This window comes from Tenrec ecaudatus, chromosome X (genome assembly GCF_050624435.1).
Source record: "Tenrec ecaudatus isolate mTenEca1 chromosome X, mTenEca1.hap1, whole genome shotgun sequence".
NCBI classification, from domain to species: domain Eukaryota; kingdom Metazoa; phylum Chordata; class Mammalia; order Afrosoricida; family Tenrecidae; genus Tenrec; species Tenrec ecaudatus.
The window spans coordinates 123,278,035-123,292,344 of NC_134548.1; the positions used below are offsets into that span (position 1 = coordinate 123,278,035).

The 14,310-nt window shown below is 37.4% G+C and overlaps 1 protein-coding gene across 2 annotated transcripts in view; it reads right to left on the reverse strand.

The window, feature by feature from the left end:
• TBC1D8B (TBC1 domain family member 8B) overlaps positions 1 to 14,310 on the reverse strand; it is an 87,234-nt gene that overhangs the window by 48,634 nt on the left and 24,290 nt on the right. For both annotated transcript variants that reach the window (XM_075539429.1, XM_075539428.1), the window contains exons 6-7: positions 13,560 to 13,767; positions 12,548 to 12,715 (exon numbers count right to left, since the gene is read on the reverse strand). In XM_075539429.1, coding sequence (XP_075395544.1) covers positions 12,548 to 12,715; positions 13,560 to 13,767 — 376 coding nt within the window. The remainder of the gene's footprint in view (positions 1 to 12,547; positions 12,716 to 13,559; positions 13,768 to 14,310) is intronic.

Below are 14,310 nucleotides of genomic sequence, written 5' to 3' on the forward strand. Positions count from 1 at the left end.
GAATCGGTTGTCAGTGAATAAATACACAACCAAATATGACTTAGCTGTGTGTTGTTCACAAGTGCTACATATTATATCAAAAGATATTAATAAAAGGAAAGTAAAACAAAAAAAGTCATGTAAACAATAATCAAAGAAAGCTGGAGGAGTTATAGTCACATGTGACAAAGCAGAGTTTAAGGCAAATAGGAAAACTTTGCAATGATAAAAAAGTCAATTCAGCAGGAAGATATAACTATTATAAAAATAAACACAATAACAGAACTCTAAAATATAAGAAGTAAAAAGTGAGAAGAATTCAAGGAAGATAATGAAAAAAATCAATAATAGAGACTTTAAGATGCCACTGTAAATTGGTAGAACTAGACAGAAAATTACCAAGAAACAGAAGGGTAGCACTATAAACCAACTGGTATATATATATATATATATATATATATATATATATATATATATATATACATATATCTTTAAAGTATGATATTCTCCAGGATATTCTACTTTATGATGCAACCATAATACATTTTAAAAGATTGATACATACAAAGGATACTCTCCTAGAATAGCAGAATCACACTGGAAATCAACAGCGGATGGGAATTTGGGAACTCCAGAAGTACTTGGAAATTAATTTTTAAAATCCTGTCAAGTGGGAGGAAGAGAGAGTGAAGCACATTCTGGCCCAACAAGCCTTGACAAGATTCCTGCTCAGAGCAGCCCATCCTCAGAGAAGACCATATGGCCGGCCCCACTATGAGACACAACATCCCTCAATCACCCATAGCCCTACAGGGGACAGCACTGGAGACACAGTGTGGTAACTGCGCCCGATCTGATTCCACCACACCGAGGTAAAACACTAAGGGCATGCAGCAGAACAGCATGGGAAACAGAGCAACAAAGTCCCCAGGGAATACCAAAAATAGACTTTGGGGCCAGGGCTTGGCGCCCCATCAGACTTGAACAGAAAACACTCCGAAAGGCCAACAGTCCTCGAACGAACTACAATATTTTTTTCTTGTGTTTTTTTTTTTTTTTTGTCATTGGCTTGTTGGTGTTGTTGTTGCTTTGGGGTTTTGTTGCTTGGTTTTGCTCTCTTGATTTTATGCATGTTATTATCTCCGCAGATGTAAATAAGATAGGCTGGATGAACAATATGGAGGAGAAAACAATGGGACTGACAGTTCTGGGAGGACATGGGAGGAGAGGTAGAGGGAAAGGAAGTGGTGTTAACAAACCCAGGGACAAGGGAACAACAAGTGATTCAAATCAGTGGTGAGGAGGGTGTAGAAGGCCTGGTCAGGCGGGATCAAGTGTAATGTAACCGAGAAGAATGACTGAAACCTAAATGAAGGCTGAACATGATAGAGGGACAAGAAGAAAGTAAAAGGAAATATAGGAAAGAACTAGGAGGCAACTGGGCATTTGTAGAGGTCTAAATAAAGGCATGTGCATATGTAAGCAGATTTATATATGATGATATGGAAATAGATCTATGCGCACATATTTATAGGTTTAGTATTAAGGTAGTAGAAGGACATTGAGTGCCAACTCAAGTACTCCCTCAATGCAAGTTCTATTAAACTGGCATTCTATGATGCTCACCTTCCTGACACAATCGCTAAAGACAAAGCGGGTGCATAAGCAAATGTGGTGAAGAAAGCTGATGGTGCTTGGCAATCAAAAGATATAGCACCTGGGGTCTTAAAGGCTTGAAGGTAAACAAGCAGCCATCTAGCTGAGAAGCAACAAAGCTCACATGGAAGAAGCACACCAGCCTGCGAGATTACGAGGTGCCTAAGGGATCAGGTATCAAGCATCATCAGAACAAAAAATCATATTATTGTGAATGAGAGGGAATATAGGTGGAGACCCAAAGTCCATGTGGAGGCAATTGGATATCCCCTTACAGAAGGTTTGTGGGGACGAAATGAGCCAGTCAGGGTGCAGTGTAGCAATGATGAAACATACAACTTTCCTCTAGTTCCTAAATGCTTCCTCCCCTCCACTATCAGGATCCAAATTCTAGCTTATATATCTGGCTAGACCAGAGGATGTACAATGGTACAGATAGGAAATGGAAACACAGGGGATCCGGAATGGATGGTCCTTTCAGGACCACTGGTGAGAGTGGTGATACTGGGAGGGTGGAGGGAAGGTGAGGGAGAAAGGGGGAACCGATTATAAGGAGCTACATGTGACCTCCTCCCTCGGGGACAGACAACAGAAAAGTGGGTGAAAGGAGACGTCGAGCAGTGTAGGATATGACGAAATAATATTTTATAAATTATCAAGGGTTCACGAGGGAGGAGGGAGCAGGAAGGGATGGGGTAAAAATGAGGAACTGATGTCAGAGGCTTAAGTGGAGAGCAAAGTTTATGGGAATGACGAGGGCAATGAATATACAAATGTGCTTTACACAATTGATATATGTATGGATTGTGATAAGAGTTGTATGAGCCCCTAATAAAATGAGTTTTAAAAAATCCTGTCAAAAAGAAATTACAAGAGGAATTAGAAAATCTTTTATTCAATGAAAATAAAATCACAATATGTAAAAATATACGGGATTCAGTTAGATTATTACCTAGAAAGAAATTTAGAACTATAACTATATAATTAGAAAATAAGAAAGATCTCAAGTCAATAATCTAACCTTTAATCTGAAAGGAGAAAATCAAACTGAAGATGCGCAAAAGGCATTAAATAATAAACACTAAAATAAAAACATTAAATAGAAACCCCCCAAATAAGAAAAATCAATGAACAAAAATGTTGGTTCTTTGAAAAAGAGCCAAGAAACAGACAAATTCGCAAAATACATATTTGATAGAAGACAGACTCAGAATATAGTGGACACACTTCTACTGCCACAAAGACAAACAGCCCAATTTAAAAATGAGCAGTTTAAAATTATACTAAGGTGGGTGGCTTCATAAAATTCATAAAAATTAATTAAAATATGATGGACTTTTCCCATGGATTTTTTGAAGCCCTTGCATATGTAAATGACTAGTAATCACCTGACATGTGTTCAATATAACTATATATAAAGAAAATGTAATTTAAACTACAATGAAATAGTATAATATGTCCACTACAATGTCTATAATAAAAAGACACACACTAAACACATATTGGATAGGATATATAAAATCAAGACATTTCATACATTGCTGGTATGGGTGCACAATTATGCAACCTATGAAAAACATTTTGGCACTTTGTTAAAGAATTCAATATTAAATAATATATGGCTCAGCAATTCCACTCCTAGGTATATATCCAAGAAAAATGAAAACATGCCTGTACACAAAGTCTAAAAATCAAATGTTCTTGGCAACAGTAATAACTGTAAAAAATTGGAAACAGTGTTTGTCAACTGATAAATGGATATAAAATGTAGTATATCCCTACAATGGAATAATCCTCAGCCATAAAAAGGAACAAACTATGGATACATGCTAATGACATGGAAGAACCTCAAAAACATGTTTAGTGAAAACTGGACAGAAGAGACCATATAAGGTTTGATTCCGTTTATATGAAATATTATGCAAAGGCAAATTTAGAGAGACAGAAAGTAGATTAGTGGTTGCCCAGGTATGAAGAAAGGAGACCTGGTGGAGCGCAATGGTTATCAGTTGCTAACCAAAGGTTGGAGGTTCAAACTTTTGTAGGTTCCATGGGAGAAAAGGTCTGGTAATTTGTTCCTATAAAGATTACAGCCTAAGAAATTTATAGACAGTTCTAGTCTGTCATATAGGGTCACAATGAGTCAAAGATTACTTCACAACACACAAGAAAAACAGGGCTGGGGGGTAGAGGACAGACAGGAATTAACAGTAATATGTATAGGGATTCTTACTGGGGAGATAAAATTATTCTAAAACTGATTTATGGTGATGGTTATACAAACTGGTAAATATATTTAAAAAATAATTGTGCACTTCAAAAGGATGATTTATATAAAATACAAAATATGCCCCAATCAATGTATATTTCGAAATTGCTGTTGTATTTGTCATCAAGTTGGGTCTAGCTCACTGGGATCTTTTTTTTTTTTTTTTTAGGGATCTTAAATAGAACAAAAACTTCCTTGGTCTTGCGCCATTTCCATGGTCGTTGGTATGTTTGAATCCATAGTTGTGGTTATTGTGTCAATTCCTCTGATTAAGGTTTCCTTGTTGTCATGGACCTTCTACTTTACCAAACATAATGTCCTGTTCTAGGGTATGGTCTTTCCTGATGACATGTCCAAAGTAATCGAGACAAAGTTAAACCATTCTTGCTTGTAAGTAATAATATGGTTTTATTTCATCTAAGATTGATGTGTTTGTTATTCTGGCAGTCCATGAGATATTTGATATTTTTCCAACACTAGAATTCAAATGCATCAATTCTTTGGTCTTCCTTATTCATTATACAGCTTTCATATACATATGAGGTGATTAAAAATACCATGGCTTGGATCCAAAACCCAACCCAATCCACTGCTGCTGAGTTGATTCTGATTCATAGTGATATTGCAGGACATAGGACAGAACTTTCCCATTGGGCTTCCAAGACTGTAAATCTTTACATAAGCAGATCATTTCATCTTCTTCCTTTGCAGTGCCTGGTGAGTTTGAACCACCAGCCTTTCAGTTAGCATTTCAAACCAAAATCTACTGTGCCACCAGGAATCTTTTAGCTTGAGTCAAGTACTCCCTTATGCTCAAAATGACATTCTTCCTATTTTGCACTTTGCAGCAGATTTGTGGATGCATACACCCACTCTTCACTTACCAACATGGTTAGGTTCCACACACTTGGCCATTATGTAAAAATCAGCATTCTATGAAAATGAAGAATGACTATACTAAATCACAAAATGGAAGATTACTACATCATTACATAACAGCCAAATAATGACACAACTGCCAAATCAATAAGAATTACTGCCAGCCAAGTTCACATATAACTTCACCTATGACAGCAGCATTAACTTCACACTTCAGTATTTTTACTGCCAGATGTATGTTAATTCACAAAATATATTTTTTACTGTTGTCATAAATGTAAAATAACCATATATTTCCTAAGTGAGGGGGAGGTGTATATCTTTTTATTTCCCTATTGCTTCTTGCATTGAATATTGCTGACTGTTTTTTACGATAGAAAATCAACCCTTGGATGTATGCATGGATTGACATAAGAGTTGTACGCGCCCCCAATAAAATGATTTTTAAAAAATCAACTCTTATGTATTCAAGAGAATTCAAACATTTACTGAGTATCTACCACACTTGCATTCCCGGTACTTCTCTAGAATTATCAAGACAAATAAAATCTCACAATGGGAAAGAAAGACAATGAATTATAAAACATTCTTTGTAAACACCATAATTCAAATGCATCAGTTCTTCTCTAGCCTTCCTTACTCCTTGTCCATTTTTCACGTGGCTCATCAACACTTTAAAGAGGTTTTACTTCCATGCCACAAAATGACAATGAGTGACGTGTTTTAGAAATAATGTTCTAGAATTGGAAAGGGGGTTAAATTGATCTGTTAAGAACCTGTTAAGGAAGTATCTATAAACATATCTAATTATGGTGGGGACAAATGGAAAAGCTCTAGTTTATGTATTTGATTTTGTTGGCGAAGAATATTTAATATACCATGGACTACCTGAAGAATGAACAAATCTGCATTGGAAGAAGTACAGTTAGAATGTTTCTTGGAAGCAAAGATGGTGATACTTGGTCTCATGTACTCTGGAAACATTATTAGGAAGGATCAGTTCCAGAAGGAGGTCATCATGCTTGGTCAATGAAAAAGAAGGAGACCCTCAACAAGAGGGATCAACACAGTGGCTGCTACAATGGGCTCAAACTCAGCAATGATTGTTATGATGCTACAAACCAGGACGTATTTTATTCTCTTGTATATAGCGTCTCTTGAGTCAGAACTAGCTCAATGGCACCAAACAATAAATACAGTGACTATTAAGAGTGGATGAAGTGAGGAATCTAAGATGACAACAAAATGTGAGTGACTATACAGATAGTAAAATCCATCTATCTGGATGTTGATAGCATTAATCAGTTTAGAGAATACAGAAGGAAGAATTACTTAACTTTTAGGAATATTGAAGCTAAAAGTACATATGGGACATATAAGTAGATATTTATAGCCAACTCCCCCACCCAAAGACAAACTTACTGCTGTTGAGTTAATTCTGACTCATAATAACCTTATGGGGCAGAGTTGAACTGTCTCCCCCTGCCCCCACAGTTCAGATCATCAACCTTGCAATTAATCCGCTGTTAAATATCTGGAACCTTAGGACAGAGGCCTGAACTGAAGACCTAGATTTGGGAGCTAGAATAAGGCTAATAAATAAACCACAACTAATTAAGTATTTGCAGATGAAACATCAGATTGGTAGAACAAGTTTATCTAAAAGCCTTAAAGATCAAGAATAAAAAAAAATTTTAAAAAGAGCAAGAATAATTCTAGAACTGGGAAGCCAAAGCTATTCGACACATAGGTGAGAATCAAGATAGAATATCTGGAAAAGTACAGAGTCAAAAGCATTATTTTACTTCAGCCTTGAAATTTACAAATGAGGTACATGATCCACAGAGATTAAACAATTTATCCATATTCAGAGATTCTTAATGATAGCTGTGTCTAGAATTTGGTCTATTAGTTTTAATTCTAGTGGATTTCTTCTTATCCCATACTGCTGATTGTCAAATTTATTTCTAGAATGTAAGATGGAAGTAAGGTGCTATCTGATTAAGATTATATTCAGAGTTAAAGTAATATCATTTTCACAGAACAGATGATATTAGTTTTCATAAACGTAACCCAGGAGATTATCAAATATACTGATAAACAGATTTAGCAATTTAAGGAGGTAGGGTTATTATTTGATTGTAACTGAGAAAGTTGAAACCTAATCAATATATTGTCATTTTTTAAATCTATCCCTTAAATCTTCCTGTAAATTACTTTCTTTGAGCCTTGATTTTCTTATATCTAAAACGTGGATAATATTTCTGTCATGGAGTAATTATGGAATTAACAATATAATGTATGTGAAAGCAACTAGCATAATGTCTGACACCTATGAAACACTTAAAATTGCAAACTGTATTTGAAACCCTTAGGATCAGAAAGAACTAATTAAGAGTAATTTTTCATTCTCAGTAACAATGCACGTATTTTTCCCCCGTATATGGCAAGTTTCCATTTGTGGGAGGGGAAGTAAGATTCCAAATCATTAGCTTCATGGTTTTCCTGTGGAATTATAGTAAAATTTAACTGTGGTATAGACCTTCATGTATGCCAGTCATTTAAGTGAAGAATGTTGAGTTTTCCACAAAACCTTATTTGTAATAATTTTATTGAGCTATAGGAGCCCTGGAGGTGTGGTGGGTTAGGTGTGGGGCTACTAACCACAAGATCAGTGGTTCAAACCCACTAATGACTCCCATAGGGAGAAAGATGAGGCCATCCACGGAGCACTTCTCCTGTTTTGTGGACGACAGCGGGTTGTTTGTTTGTTTGTTGGTTGGTTCAGTTACTGATCTATAAATAAGAAGCCAGAATATACAGCATTTAAAGAGTACAATTCAATGATTTTTAGCAATTTACAGATTTTTGCAACCATCACCACAATCTAAGGATCTTCTTATCACCTCCAAAATAAATAATTGGCAGTCATTCTCCAGGCCCCACCCTTTCCATTCTAGCAATTGACAGATACTGGAGTTGTTACTGTTTGGGGGCAATTATAGATAATGCAGCCAAGTGCAAGTATTTATGAGGACACATGTTTTTTTTTTGTTCTCTTGAGAAGATATTTAGGAGTGGAAAGGTGGGTCATATGGTAACTCTCTATTTAATGTTTCAAAAATGACTAAACTGTTTCTTAAAGTGGCTGCACTCTTTTACATTCCCACCGGCAATATCTCAGCATTCTTATCAATACTTGTTATTGTCTGCCCTTTTCATTAGTCACACTCAAACCAAAAACTAAGCTCAAATCTAGTTAATTAGAGAGTGAAATGGTATCTCATTGTTGTTTTGATTTGCATTTCCCTAATGAGTAAGAAGAGCCCTAGTGACAGCTGTTAGTTGGGCTCCTAACCACAAGGTCAGCAGTACTAAATCACCAGCTTCTCTGGAGGAGAAAGAGGAAGATTTCTACTCCTGAAAAGAGTTACAGTCTTGGAAACCCACAGAAGCAGTTCGACCCTGTCCTATATGGTTGCTATGAGTCAGAATACACTCAATGGCAGTGAGTGAGTGATGTCATTTATTATGACAAATATAGAAAAACCTATAATGGTTAAGGATTTTGTCATTTGCCTCCACAATCAATGCTCATGGAAGCAGCTGTCAAGAGAAAATGTGTTGCACTGGGTAAATCCTCTACATAAGACCTCTTTAGAGTGTTGGAAAGCAAGATGTTACTTTGAGGATTAAGGTGTGCCTGACCCAAGTCATGACATTTTCAATCACATCATATGCATGTGAAAATTGGACATTGAATAAGGAAGACCAAAGAAGAATTGATGCATTTGAGTACTGAAAGTATCATGGAATGACAAAAGGACAAACAAATATGTCTTGGAATAAATATAGCTAGACTGTTCCTTAGAAACAAGGTTGGCAAGACTTCATCTTACATACTGTGGACATATTATCAGGGCAGATCAGTTCCTGAAGAAGAATATCATGCTTGATAAAGGAGAAGGGCAGCAAAAAAGAGGAAAGCCCTCAATGAGGTGGACTGACAGAGTGGCTGCAACAATAGGCTCAAGCATAACAACAATTGTGAGGATGGGGCAGTGTTTCTTCTCTTGCACATAGGGGGGTATGGCAGGAGAAGTTGTGGGGAAGTGAGGAGCTGGTGACAATGAGTACAAGAAAGAAGTACATTTTCTAAAACTGATGGTGGAGATGATTGTACAACTCGTATTAATATGGTTGAACTATTGGATTATAGGATATATGAAATTTATGCCAATAAAATTGTTTTTCAAAAAGATCCTACGAATTCTTTTTGAAAGAATGAACCACACTAAACAAGTCTATTTTTCCTAAATAATTCAATAGCTATATAATTACTTCTGTTCCCTCCTTACCCCCACCTCCCCCCAAAGTAATTTTCTGAGAATGTGCTTAATACTCAATAACCTTAAAAACAGCACACCCATGTTTGGACCTTGACCTAAATATTGGTGCAAAGTTGAGGACTACATAACAACCAGGGAGAAAGAGATGCGCCAACTGTTTCTACCATTCTGGATAAATAAGACAGCTTTATTCTTGTTCTGCCACATTGTGATTATGTGGTCAAACCAAAGTCAGGGAAATAAAAATCCTATTATGGACTTTGTTCGCCACCATGTTCTTCTCTCTTCCTCTCCCCCCTAAACAGTGATACTTCTCTCCCAAACCATTTTTCAGAGTCTGCGTTTTGTTCATGACAATGTCAACCTCTGCAGAATAGGACAAATTAAGGGAGAATCTGGGGAAACATGAGAAACATACTGATTGGTTAAGTACCAAGATGGACAGATTTATTTGTATCTATCAGTATACGGTGGGTGTAGTTTGTTAGGGTTTTTTCCCTTTTAACTTGTTTTATTTTAAAAAAAACTTGTTTTATTTTTTAATTCTAGTTTCTTTGTAAAAAAATCATTGTATTGGGGCTCATACAGCTTTTATCACAATCCATTCATCCATCCATTGTGTCAAGCACATTTGTTGCCATCATCATTTTCCTTTTTTTTCTTTTCTTTTTTAAAATCATTTTATTGGGGGCTCTTACAGCTCTTAACACAATCCATACATACACCGTCCTTCGATCTCTTGACTGCTGCTTCCATGAGCATTGATTGTGAATCCAAAAAAACAAAATCCTTGACAACTTCAATCTTTTCTCCATATATCATGATGTTACCTGTTGGTCCAGTTGTGAGGATTTAAATTGAGTTGTAATTCATAGGGAAGACTGCAGGCCTTGATCTCCATTAGCAAGTGCTTCAAGTCCTCCTCACGCTCAGCAAGCAAGGTATGTCAGCTGCGTATCAAAGCTTGTGAATAATCCTTCCTTCAATCTTTTTTTTCTTTTATTATTTTTTTTATTTTAACAATTTATTGGGGCCTTTTTTTTCTTTGTTTGTTTTTTTAACAATTTATCGGGGCTCATACAACTCTTATCACAATCCATACATATACATACATCAATTGTGTAAAGCACATCCATACATTCCCTGCCCCAATCATTCTCAAGGCATCTGCTCTCCACTTAAGCCCCTTGCATCAGATCCTCTTTTTTTACCCCCTCCCTCCCCTTTCCCCCCTCCCTCATGGGCCCTTGGTAATTTATACATCGTTATTTTGTCATATCTTGCCCTATCCGGAGTCTCCCTTCCCCCCTTCTCTGCTGTCCCTCTCCCAGGGAAGAGGTCACATGTGGATCCTTGTAATCAGTTCCCCTTTCCAACCCACTCACCCTCCACTCTCCCAGCATCGCCCCTCACACCCTTGGTCCTGAAGGTATCATCCACCCTGGATTCCCTGTACCTCCAGCCCTCATATGTACCAGTGTACAGCCTCTGTCCTATCCAGCCCTGCAAGCTAGAATTTGGATCATGGTAGTTGGGGGGAGGAAGCATCCAGGATCTGGGGGAAAGCTGTGTTCTTCATCAGTACTACCTCGCACCCTAATTAACCCATCTCCTCTACTAAAACCCTCTATGAGGGGATCTCCATTGGCCGACACTTGGGCCTTGGGTCTCCACTCTGCACTTCCCCCTTCATTTAATATGGTATATATATATATATATATATACATATATATATACATATATACATATACACATACATACACACACCTATATCTTTTTTTTTTTTTGCATGATGCCTTATACCTGGTACCTTGGCACCTCGTGATCGCACTGGCCGGTGTGCTTCTTCCATGTGGGCTTTTTTGCTTCTGAGCTAGATGGCCGCTTGTTCACCTTCAAGCCTTTAAGACCCCAGACACTATCTCTTTTGATAGCCGGGCACCATCAGCTTTCTTCACCACATTTGTTTATGCACCCATTTGTCTTCAGCGATCCTATCATGGAGGTGTGCAGTCAATGATATGATTTTTTGTTCTTTGATGCCTCGTAACTGATCCCTTTGGGACCACTCGATCACACAGGCTGTGTGTTCTTCCATGTGGACTTTGTTGCTTCTGAGCTAGATGGCCGCTTGTTTATCTTCAAGCCTTTAAGACCCCAGTCACTATCTCTTTTGATAGCTGGGCACCATCAGCTTTCTTCACCACATTTACTTGTTCACCCACTTTGGCTCCAGCCGTTGTGTCGGGAGAGTGAGCATCATAGAGTTCCAATTTAATAAAAGAAGGTATTCATGCATTGAGGGAGTGTTTGAGTAGAGGCCCAAGGTCCTTCCGCCACCTTAACACTTGACCTATAAATATAGATACATAGATCTATTTCCCCATCCTCCTACATATATTTGCATGTACATGTCTTTGTCTAGACCTCCATGAATGCCCTTTGACTCCTAGCTCTTTCCTCCATCTCCCTTGACTTTCCTTTCCTCCTGCCCTACTACCATGCTTCGTCGCCACCTGGGCTAGAGTATACCTCTTCTCTAAGCAACGTTACCCTTGATCATTTCCTACCAGGCCTGCCACTCCCCCTTCTCTACCATTAGGGGTCCCATGGTTTTCCCTTGTCCCTGGGTTTGTTAACACCACTTCCTTACCCCCCCTACCCCCCACCCCAACCATCATCATTTTCAAAACATTTTCTTTCTACTTGAATCCTTAGTATCAGCTCCTCCTTTTGTTTCCCTCCTCCCTCCCTATGATCATGGTAATTTATAAATTATTATTTTTTTCATTTCTTGCACTGACTGGGCTCACTCCACCCACGTTTCTGATGTCTGTCCCTTGGAGGAGGTTATATGTAGATCATTGTGATAGGTTCCTCCTTTCTCCTCCCACCTTCCCTTTACTCTCCTGGTATTGCAACTCATCATTGGTCCTGAGGAGTTTATCTGTCTTTGAGTCCCTGTGTTTCCAGCTCTTATCTGTTCCTGTATCGGGTGTAGTTTTTAATTTTAGGGAAACCATAGCATCACTCCCCTGACCTTGTCACCAGATATATAATTCTCAACTACCCATTCTCAACTACCCATTTGTTCTCATCTTTTCCTTTTGAGCTTGCTTCTCTGATGATTTTCACAACGATGTGCAATAGCTTGAGATGTTCTGCTTTGTTAAGGTCTGATTTTCCTTCTTAGGCCTCGTGCAATGTGAACGTTGAGGTCACAATCAGCAGTGGTTTCATTTTTCTCCTCTATTCAAAGGTAACACTGACTAAAGTTACTGGCTTTTTACTTTGCTCGAACAAACTCGCAAATTTACATACTGGCTTACATGTGTTAAGTATGTGCAAATTGTCAAAATGTCAACTGAAGATAGATATTCATGCTTGCCAAAAAATAAAGGAAGAAAAGAATTACCTCTGCTCCAATATCATGACATGGAGTTGATGCTGCCCCACACTTGAGTCTGAGTTTTGTTACCAGTTGCTCAAAGTCATTAACTTCAGTGAATCGATAAGCAGTCTTTCCTTTGATGCTGATAATGACAGATTTGCTGGATTCATTTGTCTTATCTATAGCTAAGACCTGAGGGTGAAAAATATATAGAGCCATGAGCCACAATGTCCCCCTCATTGCTTGATTCCTTTAGACAAAATGTGTTTTGACCTAGCGTTTTGTGGCTAAAAGTTTTAACCTGGAGTATGTTTTATGAAACAGGCTTTGGATATCATACCCCTGACAGAAGTTAACTTCAGTGTAAATTATTTTACTTCTCAACGGAAAGCTTTGATGAACATGTAGCTTTCACAAATCATAATCATATGTTCTGTGAAAATGTTCATGGAAAAAATGATGGGGCTTCTTTTTTCTATTTTTTCACTACTTTTTTGAAGTACAGCTGCAAAAAAGTCAGAGTGACCACATTCACACTTTGTTTCTGACCTCCCTGACAGTTACAGATTCAAGTCTTTTTGACCATCAGATGTGATCATCGAACTTTAAGTATCCCTGTCATAAATGTCTGAGGGATCATACTCCATTTTGAGTAATCCTACCCACTTATTTTGCTGTTCAACCCACTTAATTATTGTTCAACTTCCATTTTTCTTTCTGTCTTTTTTTTCCCCTTTTCTTTTTTTACATTTTATTAGGGACTCATACAACTCTTATCACAATCCATACATATACATACATCAATTGTATAAAGCACATCCGTACATTCCCTGCCCCCAACTTCCATTTTTCATATGACCATCTCAGCAGTGAGCACTCCTGAAATATGGAACTTAAAAAGTTTCACATGAAAATTTCAAAAAAAGGATCTATGCACATTGAGTTTTAGCAACTGACAAAATTAAAGGTCACTTTGCTCTGTGGAGCAGAAAATATTTTTACACCCAAAGCTGATATGGAACCAAATTTACATTACCTCTCGTAATGGAATGATTACACTACATAGGTTTCCATCCTGGCTAGCAAAACAGATGTAGTTTTCTGAGATGCACATTTTCCCATTAGTATTGAAGTGGCTAAATGGTACCCATAAGAAACATTCATGAACTTCTTGCAAAGTCTCTTCTTTGGGCAGTCTAAAATAAGCATTAAATTGCTCACTGTGTGCTCGATTTTCCAGACCTCTGTATAAGAGAGAGCCAGGGGGAGGGGTCAAATGATCAATATTAAAGTATACACATGCCTATATCAATTTAACTAGATTTATTGCACACCACGTAGATTAAACATTGATTGTTATTCTCTGCACCAAATTATACAATGGAAGAAACACACCAATTTCAAACTCATTTTGTTAGTTCTTCTTTCCAGTTATATTTTGTTAGTATATTAAAATGCACACTAGTTGGAGATAACACAGATACTAAAACCATCTGTTACAGGGGGATTTTCTGGAAGGCTTTTTGTGATATTATTATCTTGGTAGACAACAATTTTCATATCTGTTTACCAGAAAATCAAGAATGTCTCAATTCCAACAAAATCAAATAATGAAAGTGTACGGCTTCCATGTTTAGAGTGGCAGAATGCCACCCAAAGACACTAACTATTAAAATGAAGTGATACAAGCCTTTATGAAAGCTTCAAACAAATCCAAAATATGTGTTAATAAATGTAGAGGATGTTTGCTGACTTGCACATAAATGTAAAAATGAAAAAAAAACACA